The 22591-nt window shown below is 42.5% G+C and overlaps 1 protein-coding gene and 2 non-coding genes across 7 annotated transcripts in view; all 3 read right to left on the reverse strand.

The window, feature by feature from the left end:
- Positions 1–22591, reverse strand: part of atg16l1 (ATG16 autophagy related 16-like 1 (S. cerevisiae)) — a 70957-nt gene that overhangs the window by 12177 nt on the left and 36189 nt on the right. For 3 of the 5 annotated variants that reach the window (XM_080185404.1, XM_080185402.1, XM_080185408.1), the window contains 12 exons: positions 18979–19081; positions 17879–17952; positions 17037–17288; positions 13357–13422; positions 12983–13069; positions 10251–10301; positions 9161–9263; positions 6399–6504; positions 4704–4774; positions 4021–4092; positions 1156–1276; positions 223–328 (listed from right to left, as the gene is read on the reverse strand). In XM_080185404.1, the coding sequence (XP_080041530.1) occupies positions 223–328; positions 1156–1276; positions 4021–4092; positions 4704–4774; positions 6399–6504; positions 9161–9263; positions 10251–10301; positions 12983–13069; positions 13357–13422; positions 17037–17288; positions 17879–17952; positions 18979–19081 (1212 nt within the window). The remainder of the gene's footprint in view (positions 1–222; positions 329–1155; positions 1277–4020; positions 4093–4703; positions 4775–6398; positions 6505–9160; positions 9264–10250; positions 10302–12982; positions 13070–13356; positions 13423–17036; positions 17289–17878; positions 17953–18978; positions 19082–22591) is intronic. The other 2 variants (XM_080185406.1, XM_080185403.1) reach the window with 2 other exon arrangements.
- Positions 3285–3549, reverse strand: LOC145341642 (small Cajal body-specific RNA 6). Its single transcript, XR_013886408.1, has one exon.
- On the reverse strand, positions 5546–5796 carry LOC145341641 (small Cajal body-specific RNA 6). The gene has a single exon (XR_013886407.1).

Here is a 22591-nt window from a genome sequence, read left to right on the forward strand (position 1 = left end):
TTTGGTCCTGCTTCTGCAGTTTGCAATAAACTCAAATGCATTCTCATCTATTCCTTGAAGGACTTGATAAAAATCTCAGTGTGAGCTCTTATTCAGACTGAACTGTCATATAAATTGTCCAGTCTACCATACCTAGCCTTTTGGCATTTGTATCAATAACATGATAAATTTTCATAAGCACATTAAATGATTCTGGAGAAAGGACTATCACAAACATTTCACCTGATGTCCCAGAACCGAATCTTCTTGTCATAGTGCCCACTCATAACACATTGCTCAGTGCAAACAATGTCATTGCAGCTCGAACCAGCAAATACAGTCTTTATACCTGGAACAGAGATGGAAATAAGACACAACAATACTCCTTAACAGCTTGATTTTGTTTTTTCCATATGACTTGCATGCTAATATTTGCACACATCAAGATGTTGGGGAATGGAACACTTCCCCACTGTTTTCTTTAAAATATTGTGTTACACATTGTTACTTAGATCTGGCTCCCCACCTGCTGCTCGACACATCTGCCAGGCATTGGTGAGCTGTCTACTTGATACACAAATTGCTGGATATCCACAAAAGTCAAGAGGTTTAACAATTGATCTCTTGAGTTGTTGAGTTTTTTCCCCTCTTGAAATGTTTTCTCTCTTTGGGCAATGATGGGTTGCTGGGCATTTCATTTCTTCCCCCCCATCCCCTTCCCAGCATTTTCTAATTTGTCTTTCTCCTTCATTGAAATCTGTACAGCTTCCTGAAGTAACATTCCACCAGGTCCAGTGGTCTCCTCAACATGCAGGAAACAGTCAGTGAATCATGGAAAGCACTTACCTAATTATGTCCTGCATCCCATTTTTACACACGCACAATCTAGCTGAATAATGATCGGACATGGGGACCGCTGTTAGTTTTCTCTATCCATAGCGCACATGTGGTCCCAGTTGCCGAAAGTGGCTACCTTGATAATGAAATGTGCGACTTTCTAGTGGTTGTGGTGACTTTTTAGTGGTCACTAGGTCACTCGGCTACTGACTGAACTATTTTAAGCTGCTTCCAAACAAATCACAGCCTGGCCTGTGACTGCACTGGATAAGGAGGAGAAGATTTGCATTGCAAACTGTTTCTTGCCACTTACCCTCACATCACCCTAACAGAACTTACAGATCTTACGGCTCAAGTCCCACAGCTTGAGAGTTCGGTCATGGCTACCCGACACTACTCGGGCATTGTCCAAAAGGAATTTTGCAGAAAGTACCTTCCCACTGTGTCCTGTCAACGTGTGCTGTGATGGAAAGAGAAAGCACAAGGAGCAAGAGGTCAATGTTAAACTATAATGTATAAAAAGTGCAATCAGTTTTATGCGCTGCTCTACTCAATTAAAGAGCCTGCATTGATGTAGCTTCTTCCATGACCACCATACATAGCAATGCTTTAGAACTGATTACAACAGTGACTACAGCTCAAAAGTTTTTAATGTGGGAAAGTCAGCAGCCAACTTTTGGTAAGCAAACTCCCACAAACAGCGATGTGATAATGACCAGACAAACTGTTCTGGTGGTGTTGATCGAAAGATTAGAATTGGCGGCCAGCAGACCAGGGAGAAGTCTTCTGCTGTTCTTCACAATAGTGCCATGGGATTCTTTGCATTCATCCACGCAGGCAAATGGGACCTCGGTTGAATGTCTCCTCTGAAAGAAGGCACTTCCAGCAGTGCAGTACTCCTCAGTACTGCACCAGAGTGTCAGTCTTGATTTTTGTGCTCGAGCCCTGGAATGGGACTTGAATCCAAACGTTGTCCTTCACAGGAGCAAGTGCCACTCTTAACATAACCTTTTTTCCTCCAAGGAAATGTAAAGCTTTGCTTGAAAATCAAAACTCAAGACCAATGTTTTGCTTAAAGCCACTCTCAGGAGTGATGGGACATAGGGGGTGACTGAACATGCGATTCCGGCAGAGCCTGGTTTTAGTCATAACACCAATGGGCTTGCTGTGTACGAGTCAGGTACTTCCCCACAACAGGTTAAAGCAAAACTAAAAGCACCAGTACTGTTTAATGTGATTCCTTGATTTGGGAGCTGGAATAACCCCAAATATCAAAACTAATCCTTTCCTGGGCAAGGACAGAGAGAGAATAGCACAAATCCTCAATTTACTCTGGCTGTAAGTGGGAGTCAGGAGACACATGAAGCAGTAATTCTGCTGGAGGTCACTGTTAAAAGACAGGTGTGCTGCAAAGGGCAGCATGGTGGCACAGTGGTTAGCACTGCTGCCTCATTGTGCCAGGTTCAATTTTGGCCTTGAATTACTGTGTAGCGTTTGCAAGTTCTCCCTGTGCCTGCAAGTGTCAAAAGTCACAGTCCAAAGGTGTGCACAGATGTGGTGGATTAGCCACGTATGGGATGATGGGGATAGGGTAGGGGGTGTGCCTGGTAAGATGCTGAGTCGGTACAGACTTGTTGGGTTCAATGGCCTCCTCCTGCACTGTAAGGATCCACGGTTCTAAATGGTTCTCATATCAAATGAGCAACAAGATTGTTTTAAACAAAGTCCTACTGCACTCAGCTATAAACATGAAAGACGCATACACACGCTTTATCAGAAGACATGTTCTCAATGTTATAATGTTCATTCTTATAAAACAGGATATCCTCCAACTTAGTACACATCTTGTGTGCTGTCCAACCACTTCCTGTAACACTTTCACACCAACCTCTGTGCCATGTCCAAACTACTTATTTCTGAGTCTTTTAAATTTTCCAGCTCTGACTAAGGATCACAAACCTAAAATATCAACAGATTTTCTCTCCACAGGGGATAGACCAGGGCTCCACATACTACTCTCTACAACTAGTTCTCTTTTACTTTCAAATCCTTCAACACTGCACCTAGTTAACAAAAACAAAGTACTGTGGATGCTGGAAATCTGAAATAAAAACAGGAAAGGCACTGAAAAAGTCACCAGGTCTGACACAAGAGAGAGAATCATTTTGCGTTTGTAAGACTCAGTTTTGCAACTGGACTGCACTGAACTGAACACTTCATCCAGAGACACTGTTTCCCTTTGTGTGCACCCATTCCTGTGGAAACCCCACTCCCTTTACACACGTGCCTATCATTATCATTCTATGGCCTCTCTCCAAAGAAGGATCAAATATTGCTCAGTAAAATCGGTAATATTACAGGAAGTAAGTGCATGCTACTTAAAATATATACAAAAGAAACTGAGGTACACACCGGACACCATGCTTGGTTAGATGCAAAACTTCTTGTACGTAGGGTTCATTATGTGAGGTCTCAGTTTTCAGTTTGCAGTCAGGCAATGGAAATGAACCCCACAACCCTAAACACTCCTGAGGTGAGTAGGTTTGTCAGATGCATACTGCAGACATGCTCCAAATCTCTCAAACGGACTAAAGCAGCAGCATCAATTACTATCAGGAACTCCTGTACCATCGCAGCACACCTCCAGCAGGATGGAAATTGCAGGCTTTCCTGGGAGCGAGAATGTGGGGTAATGTCCCATGCAGTCAGACCTTTTACCTATCATCATTGACCTCTGAATGGTAGCTTTACCTAGTCTTGTCAATTAAGCGTGATGTCACATAAACACGAATCACTGGCCAGGAAACGGTTAGAATAATTACTGATTCAGCCTTACTTAAGGACGTCAAAGCCATGGAGGGATGCAGAGGAGAACTCCAGAATGAAACAAAATATGGGAGGCTTCAGTTTTAGGAGATTAAATCTTGGGTCTTTTCATTAGAATAGAAGCGGTAACGAGGTATTAGAAATTCCAAGTTTATGACCACCTGCTGGTGAAACTATCTACAGATACTGGTCATTAAGCATTAGTCTCTTTTAGAAACTGGGTAAATGTTTATCACTTCCCAATTCATTTCCATTCATAACAAGAATAAAGCATCACAAGGCACTATAACACAGGGAGGATACGAAGGAAGGTGCACATCTTGAGGTCAGAAGAACACGAATAGATTCAGAAAGCAGGCTTGTGCAACTTCAACTTACCCGTAGCCGGGAATCATCCACAGTCCAGATTCTGCTAGCAAAGTCATTGGAGGCAGCTAGCAGGTATGCACCCTGAGAAAAAACATTATCTTAATACTGTGCAAATAAACACAGCTACATAATCAAAACAGAGCATACCATGGCTAGTACTTAGCACCGTTAACCACAATAAATTCATCAGCAATGTATATTGTAAATTCAGCCAAGGCAGTAGTTGAAACTAAATTATCCTTAATGACCCAGGACAATGAGTTTGCATCTACGAGGGCAAAAACTTGACTTTAAACATCCCTGGGTCAACTATAACAACACTGGTTTGGTGCAGAGCAAGCTCTCTCCACAAAGTCCCACAAGCTATTGACTAGATACACACCGGATCTCCCTCGACACTGCCCCAACATGTACTCCCCGATTCTTGGCCCTGGTCACTATCTGGTGAAAGCTAATACAGATGATGGACAGGGACAGAATCAGGCTCAGTGGTAAACCCCTACTCTATCACCACCAATGGCAAATAGACTGCAAAATCTCTTGGCTCACACATGAAGAATGGCCAATTAGTTGAGGCACTGGAAGGTTGGTGACACTTACAAAATCAATTTCCGAAGAGACGTTATTTTGTAAAAAGTAAATTAACTGTAACTTTGGCAACAACTGAGAAAAATGAATCAACTCTGACTTACCATGCTGTCAAATTCCAGGCTGGTAATCCCAGCATTACTGCCAGTCAGTGAGCCCTTCAATTCACATTTTCCTGTACAAAACGAACAACACAGTCTCAATGTATTCAGTGTCACAACCACACAATCTTGGCAAGACACTTATTTTTCTTTAGTTTAATACTTCTGGATGATTCCCACACTCAGCTGGCAATACAATCTTTCCAATGAAGAGACCTAGTTTCAGAACATTCCCAGACCAGATATAGGATGTGTTCCATAAAGATAGTCTCTGTATAATCCCTTACGTGGTAGGGTTGCTGCAATTGTCCTCCACGCCCTGCATTAGGGACTTAAAAATCTTCTAACCTGCTGGTTGTGATCATCGAGTAAGGGCAGGACAGGGTGGAGATGCACTTCACTCACCCACTGGCCTCACATGTTAAGTATGATCACTTGAGCAAAAGAAACTGAGGACGAAGGACTCTGCACCTCAGTAAGAGCTAATATTTTTAAGGGAAGAATGAGAAAGCGACTTAAAAATTAAAACACATCTCCAGGAAGTAGGCCATATACGCTATACCTGCAACTCCAAAGTATAAGGTGGTGCTGTGGGAATCCTAAGAATAATCTTCCAAACCACTGACATTGGCTGCCAGCTTCAGGCATTTCTTCATTGGAATAGAGTGCAAAACTATTAAAAATCAGTTGGAATGAAGCATTCCTGAATGGGTCATCAACGGTGTTCAACTATCAGTCTTGAGTAGCATAATATTGGTATGTAAGTAGCAATCAGACTGGACTAATTATCACCAGCATTTCATATCAACATCTCGAGCAACACAATACACATTGCCCTGAATGGAGGTCTCAGCTTGAAAACTTGCAGTCATGCACCAGAGATAAATCCCACAAAAAGCTCCTGTGTGTTTCATTCTGTGAGATGCCCACTGTAAAGACATTCCAAATCTCTGAAAGAACATCAATTGAAACAGCAGCATCAGTTACTGTCAGGAGCTCTGCTACCATCACAACGCAACTAGTGCGGGATGTCTGGGAGCAAGCATGTGAGCATTTAATAAAGTGACATCAGACCTTTTACCAATCATCACTGACCTCGGTATTTTAGATAACTACAAAAAGACACCACTGGCATATGGAAAAACTGAAACATTACATCCACATCTCTCACTGAGGCAATGAACAACACATTGAGCAAGACCCAAGGTTTATCCTCAGTTACTGCTGTGAAGTCAGGCATCAGTGGGACTGGTGGAGACAAAGCATCTCAGACCCCCTGGAATGCTGGGAAGGGGAAACGCAATAGCCAAGGTGCCTGATCACTACCTGGAAAGCATGTTTGTGTGAAGACTGAACAAGGACAGCATCAGGCTCAGTTATGATATATCCCAAGGTGGAATGCCTATTGATGCTGTCTAGATTCTCCATTTGGCAAAACTCAAAGGACGCTTGGCATGTGTGGAAATGCATTATGTTGAGAGCTAATGTTCATAGGGAGGGAGAGCAAGGAGTAGGAAAAAAAGCAGCTAGAGACTCAAGGCTTGTGACATGTGAGTTGATGGCATAAAGGTATCCAATCAAATCCTGAAAAAGACACTGGAATTGGCCATAATGCTGATAATAAAGTGGCCAACGACACTAGAATCAAGTTCAGCTCAAGTCCAATTACTTGCTAGAGTGTAGATTTTTTTCACATACCTGATGAGACTTCCCAGAGTTTAACTTTCCGGTCTGTCCCACCTGTCACCACCACTCGGGAACCTGGACTGAACTGTACGGCGTTCACCTCTCCATCATGAGCATCCTAAATAAAGTCCAGGGCAAAAGTTGGAAAAAACCATTGATTACTGTGGGATCATCTTAGACAGGAAACCCTTACCAGTTTTGGGCAGTAGAACTTCATCACGGGAATGGGAGCAGGATTGTGTGTTAAAATGGCAAGCAATAGGACAGTTCAGGGTCCGGATTGCACACAGACTGAAGATGCTCAACAAAGCCATCACCCAGTCTATAAACATATACACTTTGCGCATAGGCTAAAGGTGCTTGGTAATCAGGGCCCAGACCTACCTGTTGTTTGCCATTTAAAGTAAAAGTTTATTAGTCATTAGTAGGCTTATATTAATATTGCAATGCAGTTACTGTAAAAATCTCTTCGGCATTTGTTTGGGTACGCGGATGGAGAATTTAGCATGGCCAATGCACCTAATCAGCACGTCTTTGGACAGTGGGAAGAAACTGGAGCACCTGGCAGAAACCCACACAGATGTAAGGAATCTAAATCAGGAATTGAACTGGGTCCCTGGCGCTGTGAGGCAGCAGTGCTAACCACTGTGCCACCATGCCACCCAAATACGATCCTGCTACCATGCCCACTGCAATGCTCCAGAGAAGCTCAACGCAAACTGGAAGAACAGCATCTCATCTTCCTGGTAGGCACATTACACCTTCCGGTCTCAACATCGAACTCAACAACTTCAGATGATTAGCTCCACCCCACCTCGACCCCTTTGTTTTAATTTTATTTAATTTTTTTTATTGTTCTTTGCCTTTTGTTTCTTCATTGTCTTTCTTTATTTTGATTCCCCCCAACTCTTCCCTCTATTCGATCCTCCTATCCTTACCTTTTCTCCCCCTTTCTCCTCTCGTCAATTTTACCTCTCCCACCGATCCCCGTACATCTTCATCTGTCACAGCTTACCCTCCGTTTTCATCTTCTCTGCTGTTTGGCCATTCACACCTTCTACTCTCTCTATGAACTGCCATTAGCAGCCTTTCCCCTTGTTGTTGTGGTTATGACTCATCTTTCATTCCCTCACCCAGCAGTATAAATATCTCCCACTTTCAATGCCTTTTAGCTTTGACAAAAGGTCATCTGGACTTGAAACATCAGCTCTTTTCTCTCCTTACAGATGCTGCCAGACCTGCTGAGGTTTTCCAGCATTTTCTCTTTTGATCCTCCATGGAAAGTCCTAAGATTCTTTCTCCAAAACGCGGGTCTGAAGAGCAGCATCACATACTGGAGGAACCTTTGTACCATCACAACCACCCTGAACAGGATGGTTTCCAAGAACAAAGTTATGGGAGTGACCTCTGTGCCAATAAATCACGTTTACTATCTTGAACTTTACATTTACTTACAACTCACCGAGATAGTAGTCAAAAACTGCACCAGAGTTGTAGCCAAGACACAGTGAACATAGATAGGCAGACTCTGATGTTGCAACCAACAGCCATAAGACTGGTCCTTCACATTTACTCAAGCTGCAAAAATTTAGGCTCTTCAGCCTCAACAGAACATTTCCAGGAGATTGGATAAGATTGCAAATTGTGCAGAAATGTGCACTTGGAATACTACATCAAACTGAATCTTGATAGTTGATAAGACACATGATAAAACCACTGAAAAGCATATTTAGGACTTATATCAGGAATTTCTCCTTCACGAAAGGTGATCAATAGATGCAAAGGTCTCCTAGATGAAGCAATGTATCATTTAACAGCTGAATGCAATGACAGATGAAATTGTAAGGTCTTCCTAGTTAGACAACAGTTACAAATTGATCCATCTTTAACTGTTTCTTTCTTCCAAATTTCAGTCACAATCACAATGCAAATTATATCAGAATTTCCACTCATTTACTCTATAGCCATGCCCAACTGTCAAAAAAAACAAGAGTTAAGAATGCAACCATTGAATGAGAAAAGAACATTAAACTTGAGATGCCAGCTCCTTCCAATGTTGTGTGGAACTGTCAAAACACTCTCAAAGTATTCGGCCTCCCTCTGGATGTACTAAAATTATAAAAATGTTACAATAACTAATAATCTACATTATGCACTCATCTTCTAGTCCTTAGAAGTCAATGCATTTCATAGGTAGTTAATGAAAAGTACTTTGTGATATTCTTTATAGATGTGACAAAAAATAGTTTAAACAAGCAATTCTTTAGTCATATTTCAATCAACTTTTCTGTCAAGTCAGTATTTTATCTCAGCTTTCTTACACTTTTGCTCAATTAAAAAAAGGATACATCATTAGTTTGACCCACCTGAGTCAATTTAATTGTTCAGGTTGGTATTGTGCAGTATATTTCCTAGACATTTCACATACAAGTGGATTGCAAAGATCTTTATATTCTTGTGCATTCCCATACAATACTCACAACTAGTCTAAATGGACACCATGGTATTAATTCAGTGATCGGGAACTCAGTCCAATAGATGAGACCCAATGAGAAGCCAAGGGAGGACTTGCAAAATTTGGCCTTTTGTGTCTCTTGAAGAGCCAAAATGCATTGAAATTACAACACAGAAACAGATCTTTTCACCAAATTAGTCTCTGCACATGAGGCTCTGCCCATCCTACATCATTTAACGCAATTTTCCCTAGTAGGGAAATCCTTCTATTCCTTTCTGCACCATGTACTTATCTGGCCTCCTTTTGCTTGAATACTCACAAATACGTGACGTGCTGTGGTGGGGAGTCGCATCTCATTGCATGGTCCCGTACGGACACTGGGGGCATCAGTCACAGTTCCGTGCAATGTTGGCGAACGTTTTCTAAAGATAGCAAACACACAATCTCTCATTTACTCAGCACCTGCAGAATCTGTTAAATAATCAGGTATCAACATGCACTTGGAACAAAGTGTGTAATTTTTCAAGGGTTCTCGGATCGAATAGTCAAGGCGGGGAGAGTGGGTAGAGAAGCAAGATTCAATAACTGATCTAGAACACGTTAGACCAATTGAAGGAATATTGAAATACAAGTAGCTCTGATGGCTCAATGTGTAGCCCAGTGTTGATTGTCCAGATTGGACAGCCCAATTCCATTGTTATGCAGGTTTAATTGGATATCACTGGAGACAAGAATTGATCTAAGGCTGGAGTGGCGAGGGGATCAAAATCGGCATGATTTTCTTCTCCTGATCACTATTCTATGACTCCTGCCTAGGCCAAAGTCATATGTTGTCGCTCATTGCTTAGTGTTACACACGAAGATTGGCCACATACATTGTGGTAATGGAGAGCAAATGGTGACTAAAGCACTGCACCCAAAGATGAAAAGATAGGGTGCAAATGGCCAGTTCTGGGGTAGGCTTTGTACTCATGTTTGGGATGTGGCCTATGGCAAATTCATAAGAATGAAAATTGATTTGAAAAAAAAAACAGATGAAGTGCTTGAAGAAGAAGGCTTTCTTTTTAAAGAGACAGAGTACCACTGAATATGCTTTACTGGCATATTCACAAACTTAATTTCTGCAAGCTCTCTCCAATTCTCAGTGCTGCTGGACTTGTAACAATCTGGATTCACTGCTGCAGATAGGTGAAAATCTAGAGCAAAGTGCTCACTGCATTAGTAGAAATAGTTTCAAGGAAGAGAGTATGATACAGAAACATATGGCACAGACTAGAATGGATAGGGAAATGTATAATTGTAATCAAGAAAGAAAGAAAAAATGATGTCTGATTAACAACCAGTTTTAGATCAAGTCACATTTTAAATACATAACGTCAAAAAGAAATGTGGGGAAGTGCCTAACCTACCCAAAGATACTACTGATAGAATCCAAGAGACCAGACGTCTGCGAAGTCCTTCTACACAGAACAGAGGAGAAATGACCGTCAGTGTGAGACAGTGCAGTTCAATCAACGTCCACTCACCTTCCGTCCATTAACTGAAACCAGGGCTGAGTTCAGAAATCTTTTTCACCCATTTGACACTGCACCCAAACAAAGAGTCACACAGGTAAGTACTCCCTTAACATACAGCAATGAAACCCCTCCTTTATTCACCTAAAGGTCTGACATACTCTACCACTCCAATCCTCCCCAAGCACTGTCACCCTGGCAGAGGTATGTTTCTTGCACATCCCTAGAAACTCAGCAAAGTGGCACTTCTTCACATGCATGACTGATCATGAGTGCCTCAAAGCTATTTCCTAAATAGGATGGGGGCTTCAGAGTCAAGCTTGTTCGTATCCTCACTCATTAACCATACAGGGGCATCCACACAGGCCATGTTCTGCCATCAGTCATGTATGGCCAAAAGCAGCTGAAACAACATATGATATTTATTACCTGGGTGGGACAATGGGTCAGACAGTCTTTTCACACTCTGGAACCGAGTAGGATAATGAGTTAGATACTGTCCTTTCACACTCTGGAACTGGGTGGGACGGTAGGTCAGACACTGCCCTTTTATACTCAAGTCTTCTTTCCATTTGCCATCCCAATTTATGACCTCTCCAAAATGCACTTGTCGACTTAATGCCTCCAAGGATCTGCATTGAGACAACTCCAATACATTTCTTATAGGGCATGTGTAGCCAACAGAGTACTTAGTCTTGGTTCGACTCAAAATGCAATGTGCCATTACCTTTATAATTTGCTTTGACTTGTCAGCACGTATTTACACTACTGCTGTACTCATTGAAAGACCATGACAGCTCTCCAGAAACATATACCATCACTATTTCCTCTGCATATATTCAAAATGCTAAATGAGTGATACAGTCCATCACTGTGTTTCAGTGTTCCTTACATCCCACCATGAACATACAACTGGATTACATTTAAAGCGGAACTTCACCATAAACCACCGTTTATCATTTTACATCTGTTACAGTGCTGCTTGTGAGGGGCCACTTTACCAAACTGCAGTGATGGTAGGGGAGTCTTGCCTGCTTGCAGTACTACTGAAAATTCAAGTACATGCTAGCTACAATTTTTTTTCTATTTTGTATATCCAGAAGCAGTCCTTGATAGTGATAAAAGATGCTGAGGAGGCAAAGTGACATAGGCACTGGAGGTTCTCCATCATCTCCTGATCCTGACTAGTGAGAACCATAGCAGCATCCTGAATGCTATCGCTATTAAGAACTGCTGCCTCAGCACAGACCAGGACTGAAGAAAATACCTCTCTGTTGTGAATGACTCACCCCTTGCCTACTGACGCTTTCCACAATTCATGAAACTTTATAAATGTTATCTCATGCTGCAGGGCGGACCCACAAAACTGGTGATACCTTCAGGCTAATTTGTTCCCCTAAGCAAAAAGACTGTACATTCAGTGAAACCATGGTCACTGTTGAATAATTCTAATGCATAATTTTTGTCTGAATTCTAAGCATCAGAAACCTCATTTCTGAGAAAATGTTAAAAGTCTGGTTAGTTGGGTTTTTGGGGGAAAAAGAGGAAACTCAGATTGCCTTTTATAAGATCATGAAGAGAATTAATAAAACTGATTGAGACAAATCATTTCCTGGAATGAAACAGTCAGTTTTGGCACAAGGGTCCCCAAGTGACTACCTCCTTTGCCATAACCGTTCTAAACTGTTAAAATGGCAAAGAAAGGAGCAAGAAGTCAGGAGTCTCTGCCTTCAAAGGGGAATTCAGCTGCTGTAAGTTACAAGAAAAGGCTGTTGAAATGGACACTGAAGTGGGATAATTAAATGTGTTTGTGGCATGAGAATGGATTGAAGAAGTTGAGCAGGTGGGGTTGATCTATAGAAACAGATGAAGTTTGTTAGACTTTGCCCATTCCTCAAAATTTTTGATCCCACATATTATGCTGGGACAGAGTTTGGAAGAATTCTAATATCATCAAAAATATGTGTTTTTTTTAAAGAGCGACATTGAGCCTGAAGTGTAATGTTCAGGAAGCAAATATTTGCCCTCCATTTGCAGGAATCATGATAAACTATCAGCAGCATAGCTGTAAATTCAGCATAATTTTCTTTTGAAGACGTACACAACAGTCTAACACTGGTGGGTACAGGTCTCTCACTGTTGGCAGTGATAGGAAAAACTGGTGTGTAGTTACATTATAGAAGCACCACCACCAGAGAGGCAAAATAATTTAAGAATGTGGTGTTTGGGTTAATTTTCTCTCCTGAAGACATGCTTGTTGACCCCACTTCGTGGCCAATCCACATGCATGAATTTAGACAGTGGATTACTGCCACCAACACCTTCATCTGTGTCCTCACACAAATAAATTTTCCAGCAGGGATTACCAAATAGTCATCAGGAGCAGGAACATCTGTCCCAAACTCTGGGTGTGTAGAATATCAACCATCACCCGGTCTGAAATTAGCTGCCGCAACAAAGTTAGAGTTTGAAGCTGGGACCCTCCCTACTTCCTCCTGGCTCAATGCTACATTGGTCAGCACATTCAGCCCCAGAGCAATCAGTGGAGCTAAAGAAAATAATCAGACACAATTATATTTCTTTACAAGTCCTTGCAACTTCCTACAACTCTGAGATCAAGTTCTCACCTGGGGGTCCTGTGTATTGCTCGCACTGGTGACGTTTCTCCAGATGCATCAGGCCCTTCCTCACCTAGCACCTCAATATCATCATCACTGAGAGTCAGAAAGCAGAAGGAAAGTAAACGTCAGATATCAACTTCACTAAGAACAGGTGTAATTGCCATTCACAGAGCAGCAGAAACTCACTCTACACCAGGATTGCTAAATGATTGCACAATCACGCACAAGCACACCTTAAAGGGAGTGTTGCTGTGCAGGACCTGTTTGTTAAACTGTGCATAATGTTTCCGATTGCTGCGCAATGCACGGTTTAGAGAGAACATTGCAGGAGATCGAGTGTATCATGCACTAAAAAACTTACTGCAAGAGAAGCAACTCACGGATCAATGTTCAACGGTTCTTTAGCAGCCTCTGCAAGATCCTTTTTCAGCTTTGCCTGTCGTCTCCTGAGGAGCGGTGGAAAAGACCCAGGTTAGGAGAAAAAGATGAAAGGAAGTGATAATCTCTATCTGAGCCACGCATACAGTAGTGAACTTCAAAGTAGAATTTAGATCCAACAAAACTTCATCCGAGAGAAGGGCGATAGCCCTGTGAAGTGGAACAAATCAAACATCAAGCTTCAGTTTGAAGCCATTAAATGGAAAAAGACGTTGTTCAAATTGACTCATTTCCTCTTTATACACTCAGAGGATACAGGCATCTTTGGGCAGGCCAGCATTTATTGCTTATCCCCAGTTGCCCTTAAGGTGCTTGTGGTGAGTCCATTGGAGGAAGTACACCATTGAGTACAACAGTATATTGGGAAGGGAGTTTCAGAATTTTGACTCAGACACAGTGCAGGAACTGGGATACTTTCCAAGTCAGGATATAATTGAACTTGGAGGGAACCTCCAGGTGGTGGTGTTCCCATGCATCTATGACTATTGATTTTCTAGGTGGTAGAAGTCATAGGTTCGTAGGTGCTACGAAAAGGTGAGTTGCTGCAGTGTAAATTACAGATGATCCACACACAGTTGCCACTGGACAGAGGTGGATGGAGGGTAATCAAGTGGGCAGCTCTGTCCTGGAGCAGTTGAGTTCCCCTATGTTGTTAGAGCTGCATTCATCCAAGCAAGTGGAGAGTATTCTATTACATATTCCATTACACTCCTGACTTGTACCTTGTACATGCTGGACAGGCTGAGTCAGGAGGCGAGTTACTCACTGCAGGATTCCTAACCCCTGTCTTGCTCTTGTAGTTAGTGTTTATATGGCTGGTCTAGTGCAATTTCTGGTGAATGGTGACCACCCCAGGATGTTGATAGTAGGAGATTCAGTGATGGTAATACCATTGAATGTTAAGAGAAAATGGTTAGATTCTCTCTAGTTGGCAATGGTTAGTGCCTGCCATTTATGTATTGTGAACGTTACTTGCTATTTATCAGCCCAAGCCTAAACATTCTCCAGGTCTTGCTGCATTTGTAAATGGACTGCTTTAGTATCTGAGGAGTTGCAAGCGATGAACATTGTGTAGTCATCTGCAAACATCCCCACTTGTGACCTTACGATGGAAGGAAGGTCACTGATGAAACAGCTGAAGATGTTTGAGCCTAGGACACTACCCTGAAAAACTCTTGCAGTGATATCTTGGGATTGAGAAGATTGACCTTCAACAAACAGAACCACTTTCCATTTTGTGGATTCTGAATCCAACCAGTGGAGAGTCTGCCCCCTGATTCCCATTGACTTCAGCTTTGCTACAACTTCTTGATGTCACACTTCGTCAAATGCTGCCTTGGTGTCAAGGGCAGACCCTCTCATCTCACCTGAGATTCAGCTCTTTTGTCCCTGTTTGGATCAAGGCTGTAATGAGGTCATGAGCTGAGCAGTTCTGGTAAAACCCGAACTGTGCATCAGTGACTAAGTCAAGGCAGAGAAATTTTGTTGATGACTGAGAATAGACTGCTCGGAGTGTGATTGATTGGACTGGATTTGTCCTCCTTCTTGAGGACAGGACATACTAGTGTCATTTTCTATTTTTCCACTTTTGTTGATTTTGATTTGATTTATTATTGTCACATGTATTAGTATACAGTGAAAAGTATTGTTTCTTGCGTGCTATACAGACAGAGCATATCGTTCATAGGGAAGGAAAGGAGAGAGTGCTGAATGTAGTTACAGTCAAAGCTAGGGTGGAGAAAGATCAACTTAATGCGAGGTAGGTCCAAAGGTCTGATGGCAGCAGGGAAGAAGCTGTTTTTAAGTCGGTTTGGTCATGATCTCAGACTTTTGCATCTTTTTCCCGATGGAAGGAAGCAGAAGAGAGAATATCCAGGGTGTGTGGGGTCTGTTTTTCCAAGGCAGCAGGTTAGACAGAGTCAATGGATGGGAAGCTGGTTTGAATGATGAACTGGATTTCATTCACCATCCTTTGTAGTTTCTTGCAGTCTTGGACAGAGCAGGAGCCATACCAAGCTATGATACAACTAGAAAGAATGCTTTCTATAGTGCATTTGTAGAATTTGGGGAGAGTTGTAGTAGACATGCTGAACTTGCTTAAATGAGAAGATTGGCTCGAGGTGCCGCTTCTTCAGAAACGTAAGTCTTCAGCACTGTTGCTGGAATGTTGTCAGGGCAGAGAGTTGCAGTAACCAGGGCATTCAGCCATTTCTTGATATCACGTACAGTGAATTGAATAGGCTGAAGATTGGCATCTGTGATGCTGGGGACCCAAGGTGGAGGCATTTGGCACTTCTGGCCAAAGGTGGCTGCAAATGCTTTAGCCTTGTTCAAAAAAAAGGTCAAATCAATTCCTAACTTGACACTAAAGCAAACCAAGACATGACCTCAGCTGGTAATCTTTATATTAGAGTCTCATGCTGTTTTTTTGATTACCAAAGATAAATTTATTATAAAACCATGAATATAGGTCAGTTCAAGCACACCTCGTAGAATGGTTGAGGAACAGCTAACCGATTTCCTCTTCCAGAGCATAGAACCAGTTCAAGTAATTGCCCACAGAGGCCAGCACAGTAATAGTAAAGATGCCAACTTACCCCTGCAATGCCTTCAGTGATTACTACTTAATTTGGACCTTATCATTCAAATTCTTGAAACCGAGAAGTGGCTTTGATTTTTGTATGTACTTTACATTTACAAGCAGTTTTTATTTCTAACTCTCACCGTCCGTCTTATGGTAAAAATAGCACAATTGCAAGAAATTTGAAAGACACTACTGCAGTGCCTGGGTGTCACTGGTGCACAGAGCTTGATAGCCAACATCTGGAGTGTCGGCATGTGAGAACTCATTAATATGGTACTCATACATAGTAAAGCACCAATCTACAAAGCCAACCAGTTGAATGTGAAGAATGCCTACACAGTTTGTATGTGCGGTCTCAACGACATGGAGATGTGGCAGTATACAAAACTGTATACAATGGCCAGATACCACTGTTTCCATGGATGCTTAGTTCCAAACAGCACGTGGTCCAGATTTAGACCAATGTCAAAAGTTTCATTTAGCTTTATATCCGTAGGGCAATCTAACACCATTCCAAACTTCCTGCAATCAAAGTACATGAACTAACATGGCGTTAACGGGCGCATCTGTTCAATGATGAAAGATTTTGGAGTGGCTCCCAGATATCACCCTCTAACACAGGTAAAGGCCTTGACACATAGCAAACATAGTAGTGCAGAGGCTTATTATACTGGATCAGGTTAGGAGATAAATCTGGTTATTTCTGCATTGGATAAGAAAAAAGCCATGAAAACTGCCAGAAGTGATTCACTGATATCCTGGAACCCATTATTTGACCTCCCAGGTGAGGTGAGATTACATAGCTGGCTCTTGTGCAAGCCAATGCGGAGCACATTATGTATTTGTTCAAGACAGGCAGGGTGCCAGAGTGAATTAAGAATAACCAATAACTGCAGTCTTGTCAGCACTGCCCATAATCGGAGAACAAACTGACTAAAAAGGCCAGCCTGTGTCACATACCCTCGGTGCTGACTACTGCCAGTGGAATGACATTTATCCTGTGCAGAAAGCCACAAGCTCTAACAGACTAAAGCATACCAGGTATCCTTCTCATTTTCTGCGTTTAACCGATTAGCCTCCTGTGCTTTCTCAGCCATCCACCGTGAGATTAATTCTCGGTTTTCATCAGAGGTTCTCCGCAGCTTCTCCTCAAGAGCAGTGAAGGTGATCTGGAGGGCATCATATTCATCCTTCAGAGTCTGATTGGCTTGCTCCAACTCTTGGAGCTTGTTCCTCAGCTCCTGGCACTCGCTACTCAGCTGCTGTATTTGCTTCTCATATTCCATCATCCTTAAAATGAAAGAACAAAAAGGCTAGGCAGATTAAAGCTGATGATACAAAAGCTTTAAGATGGCAAATAGGCAGGGAAGCAAGTTTTCGGTCCTAAGATGCCATCCCATCTTCTTTATATTATCCCACGGTCCTTACCTACCCAACACCCCCAGTTACCTTCAAAGACTCAGTGTGTTCAACACCTTTCTCTCCTCTGGATGGTGGCTGGGATGTGCTGAAGCTATTGTTTCTCATCTCTAGTGTTTCACCAATTAATTCAGTGAGTGGCCAAATCACACAGGGCATGAGGCCCTGTGGTCAATTCTCAGTCACAGCCAAGTCATCTGAGCTCAGACATGACAGCAGCTGATCCCAACATCCAATACTGGGGATGGTAATCAAATCTCTCAGTGTCTGAGTTCCAGATCCAGAACGAGGCCCAATGTAAAGTTAATGCATGACTGCTGTCACCCATCAAGATCAGATTTCAACATCTTGCTTGTGATACAAAAATGACACACTGGCACTCACTCAAATAGGGAACAGAAAAGTCTCAGAATTGGGTAAAGGGTAGTGGAATATCTGAACTCTAGTTGGTTGCCACTTACTTTGCTTCATTTGAATGGATCTCTTTGTCCTTTTGTTGAAGTTGGCTGTTGAGTTCAATCACATTCTGGGCAAGCTGAAGAAAGGACAAAAATAATCCACGAATAAAAATTCTCTTCTCACCACACATACACCAAGAAGTCTAACCAAAGGCCATTTAAACTACTAACTTGGAATTTTTACAAGTGTTGTGACTGGTACAGGCATTAAATTACAAATTTTAAAACTATAGTTTTAAAAATGAAGAAAACAGCTTTAATTGATCAACAACATATTCCATAGCTTCCCTACAGTGCAGAAGGAAGCCATTCGATCCATTAAGTCTACACCAACTCTTCAAAAGAGCATCTTACCCAGGCCCACTTCCCCTATCCCTGTAACACCACACACTTAACATGGCTAATCCACCTAAACAACATCTTTGGACGCTAAGGGGCAATTCATTTTGACCAATCCACCTAACCAGCACATACTGGACTTTGGGAAGAAATGAACACCTAGAGGAAATCCACGCAGACAAGGGGAAAACGTGCAAATCCCACACAGCCAGCCACCAAGACACCACAGCAAAAGCGAAACAGCTACAATTTGAAAGTGGGAGAAGGTTTCTCCAATTTATCCAAGAGCTTACCTCCTCACAATTCAACAACAAAAAAACCTCACAGCTTCCTAAGAATTCTCTGCTTTACAAGGCCTCCACTCCAACTAAATTCACCTTAAAAAACTACAGGCCTGTTACAAAGGAGATTCATCTGTTTTCAAACTATGCGTGTGGATGATAGTGCGTGAGATTTTAATCTTCAGTCAATCTGTGTCAATAAATAATCTTGTTTTAAATTTACTAAAAGCTTACTGTTGGAAATTATTTAAATAAAGACACCCTACTTTCGACAGCAATGCACCATACTAACTTCATATGTAAAATACTTTGATCATGGATAATAAGCAAGTACAAACTCTGTGCCTTTAAAAAAATCCTTACATAGATCATTTCTTGGAGCCACACCAAGACATTCAAGAACTAGTGTGGTCCACAATAGGAGCTACATCAAAGCAGGACAGATACACACACACACACACACACACACACACACACACACACCTCACCACGCTTCTTGTGGAGTTCCGTGAGCTCTTCCTGATGACGGATTCGCATTTGGGCAATTTCATGTGTCGTCTCGTTCCGTGCTCCATCAGAGGCTGGGCTGGAGTACCACGGAAACAACAAGAGAACACAAACTTTAATTTGGAACAAAAAAAAGCATAAATTTGCTGTGGCACATTTCTTTCTAACCCACTTAAACATACCAATTCCTATTGGGGCACAAGATTGATGGGTGTTGTAAGAGCCAAGATCGTTGTCACCAACAGGGAGTGGGTTATGGATGAGGGCTGGCATTACAATCTATCCTATCCTCTCCCAAAATCTATAGAGATACATTCCTTGATACGGTTAAATAAGGAAGGAGTAGCAAACCTCTTCAATTTCTCCGCACTCCACCAAGGGCTGGAGAATGATAGCATGTCAGTGCTCCCTATAGGCTGAAATTACTCGATGTGGTATGGCCCAGGGACCAAACTTTCAATCTTTCTATTCTCTGCGGCCCAACCATTCACTGAATAATGCCCACTTCACTAACAGAAACAGTACACTTTAAAGTTAAATCAGAATTGCACTGAAATATTTTACCACGTTGGCTGCTTTCTAGGCAACCTCCACCTGAATGGACAGTAATTACAGAAGACACCCAATGTTTGGTCATTCTCTGCCAAAGCACTTTTGACCTTCGTTAAAAAAATTTATCCTCATTTAACAACCAAAGTGAACTGCCGAGACCCACAGCTAATCTAAACAGAAGGAGCAATGAGACATCAGCAAGCCTGGGCTTCTGAAAGCCAGATTTAGAGTAAAGCTTGTGAATAAAGCGGGGGGGTGGGGCTGGTGACAGAGTAAACAGTTGTATAACAGTTATGCCATTGTTAAACCCATTTCCTACGTAGACTCAAAAATTTACAACATCTATTTCAAAGGGAAACTCCCCAAAACACCTCACAAGAGTGCAATCGTACACCAAGTCATTGAAGATGATTTACGGATTGGTGAACGAGCTTAATCAAAGAAGGAGATTTTGAGGATCTTAAGAGACAGGCTGAATAGTAGAGAGATTTAGGAAGGGAATTTCAGACCTTAGGACCTAGGCATCTGAAGATACCTAATGCAGAGCAGAAGAACTAGGTGGAACGTACAAGAGGCGAAGGTTAGAGAAATGCAGAACTCCTGGGCTGCATAAGGTTAGAAAGATAAGGAAATACAATGTCTCATGGTGGTGGTGGTGGTGTGTTTGCTTGTGTGTGTGTGTGTGTGTTTGCTTGTGTGTGTGTGTGTGTGTGTGTGTGTGTGTGTGCGCACGCGTGCGTTATCGTGATGTTGGTGGATTGGAACCCAATGATGGATGAACAAGACTTGATGTGGATTAGAATAGGGGAGCAACATTTTAGATGAGCTCAAATTTATGGAAAGTGAGAGTGAGTATCATCTGCAAGGTGCACTGCAGCAACTTGCTAAGGATCCCTCAACAAAACTTCCAAACTCATGACTTTTGCCACATAGAAGGACAAGGGCAACAGATGGGTTTCCCTCCGAGCCATGCACCATTGTGACCTGGAACTACATTCTCCCTCCCTTCACTTTTGCTGAGTCAGATTCCTGGTACTCTCTCTAATACTGCCTGGGCCTAAACTACATGGACTGCAGCAGTTCAAGAAAATGTTTTACTATGATCTTCTGTAGGGCAATTAGCAATGGACAGTAAATGCTGGCTTGTCAGCAATGCTCTCACTTCATGAATAAATAAAAAACATTCAGAAAATACCCATTGTATTTCAACAGGGCAGAGGAAGGTGTAAGGGGGCGGGGGGGGGCAGGGAAAATGGCTATTGGGTCCAATGTCCACGTTAGTGACAATGTTTTATCTGACATGATTTAATCAAACTCAACATTCCATCAGCTTCTCTACTGGGACTCTTCCTTCAGTATCAGTACTCTCTTTGGGGTTCACTTCCCCCCCCCCTTTAGTAGCAATGTCCCCCTGGAGTTCACTCTAGCACCCCCCCCCCCTTCAGTAGCATTGTGCCCATGGGGTTCACCCCCCTTTCAACAGAAGGGTCCCTCTGGGGTTCACTCCCTCCTTCAGCAACACTGTCCCTGAGGTCCGCTTCACATTTCAGTAGCAGTGACCCATGGGATTCATTCCTCTCCCCCATCCCCTTCAGCAGCAACTACTTTCCCATCAGTTAGGTTCCGTTTCTCAGTGGGTGAATGTCCTCATTACTATATTTCTAACTACGTAACTGCAGAAAACTCCATCAGCTCAACCAAAAGCACAATGATCAACAGCCGCCACGATGTGAAGTACACCTCACTATGGTTCAAACTGTACATTGAATAATGGGGTGCTTCACTGCAAGCAAGTCTTATTTAAGGCACCCATAGGTTTTGTTTGGAAAGCAGAAATGGCATAGATTTTAGTAGCATTAATCAGCAGCCTCTCCATCGTCTTTTCTAACAGTGCCAATGCCACTTTCATATGACATTGGCAATACCCAGGATGGGGGTCACCATTTGATAGGAAGGATGCTAAAGACCTTAGGAAAGGTACAAAGGAGAGTATCAGAATGTAATCAAGGATGAATGAAAGGGTGGTTAGAGGAAAAATCGGTCCTTTCAGGGACAGAGGAGGGGAACTGTGCTTAGAGTCTGAGGGAATGGGGGAAATCCTGAATGAATACTTTGTGTCAGTATTCACGAAGGAGAGGGGCTTGATGTCTGCTACTGTCATGGAGGGAGCTGTAGACCAACTGAAGGAACTATCCATTACGAGGGAGGAGGTGTCAGGGCTTTTAGGTAGCATTAAAACTGATAAATCTCTGGGGCCTGATGGCATTTATCCTAGGCTGCTTAGGGAGGCGAGAGATGAAATTGCTGGGCCTCTGACGCAAATCTTTGTCTCTTCTTTGGACACAGGTGAGGTCCCAAAGGACTGGGGGATAGCGAACGTAGTAACATTGTTTAAAAAAGGTAGGGGGGATAACCCTGGTAACTATAGGCCGGTGAGTTTGACGTCAGTGGTAGGCAAGTTGATGGACAGGATTCTTAGGGATAGGATGTATGAGCATTCAAGCGTTGTGATCTGATTAGGGATACACAGCATGGCTTTGTAAAGGGGAAGTCTTGTCTTACGAATCTGGTAGAATTTTTTTGAGGATGTGACAAAACGGTCGACGAAGGATGAGCCGTTGATGTTGTCTATATGGATTTCAGTAAGGCATTTGACAAAGTCCCTCACGGTAGGTTGGTTGAAAAGGTTAAGGCTCATGGGATACAAGTACAGATATCTAGATGGATTGAGAACTGGCTTGGGAAAAGGAGACAGAGTAGTAGTGGAAGGGTCCTTTTCTAGCTGGAGGTCTGTCACTAGTGGTGCGCCACAGGGCTCAGTACTGGGGCCTCTTCTATTTGTAATATACATAAATGACTTGGAAGAAGGAGTAAGTGGTGTGATCAGCAAATTTGCAGATGACACTAAGATGGCTGGATTGGCGGGCAGTGAGGAGCAGTGTCAGGCAATACAACGGGATATAGATAGGCTGGTATATTGGGCAGATAAATGGCAAATGGAGTTAATCCTGATAAATGTGAGGTGATACATTTTGGC

This window comes from Carcharhinus amblyrhynchos, chromosome 3 (genome assembly GCF_965287045.1).
Source record: "Carcharhinus amblyrhynchos chromosome 3, sCarAmb.v2.hapA, whole genome shotgun sequence".
NCBI lineage: Eukaryota > Metazoa > Chordata > Chondrichthyes > Carcharhiniformes > Carcharhinidae > Carcharhinus > Carcharhinus amblyrhynchos.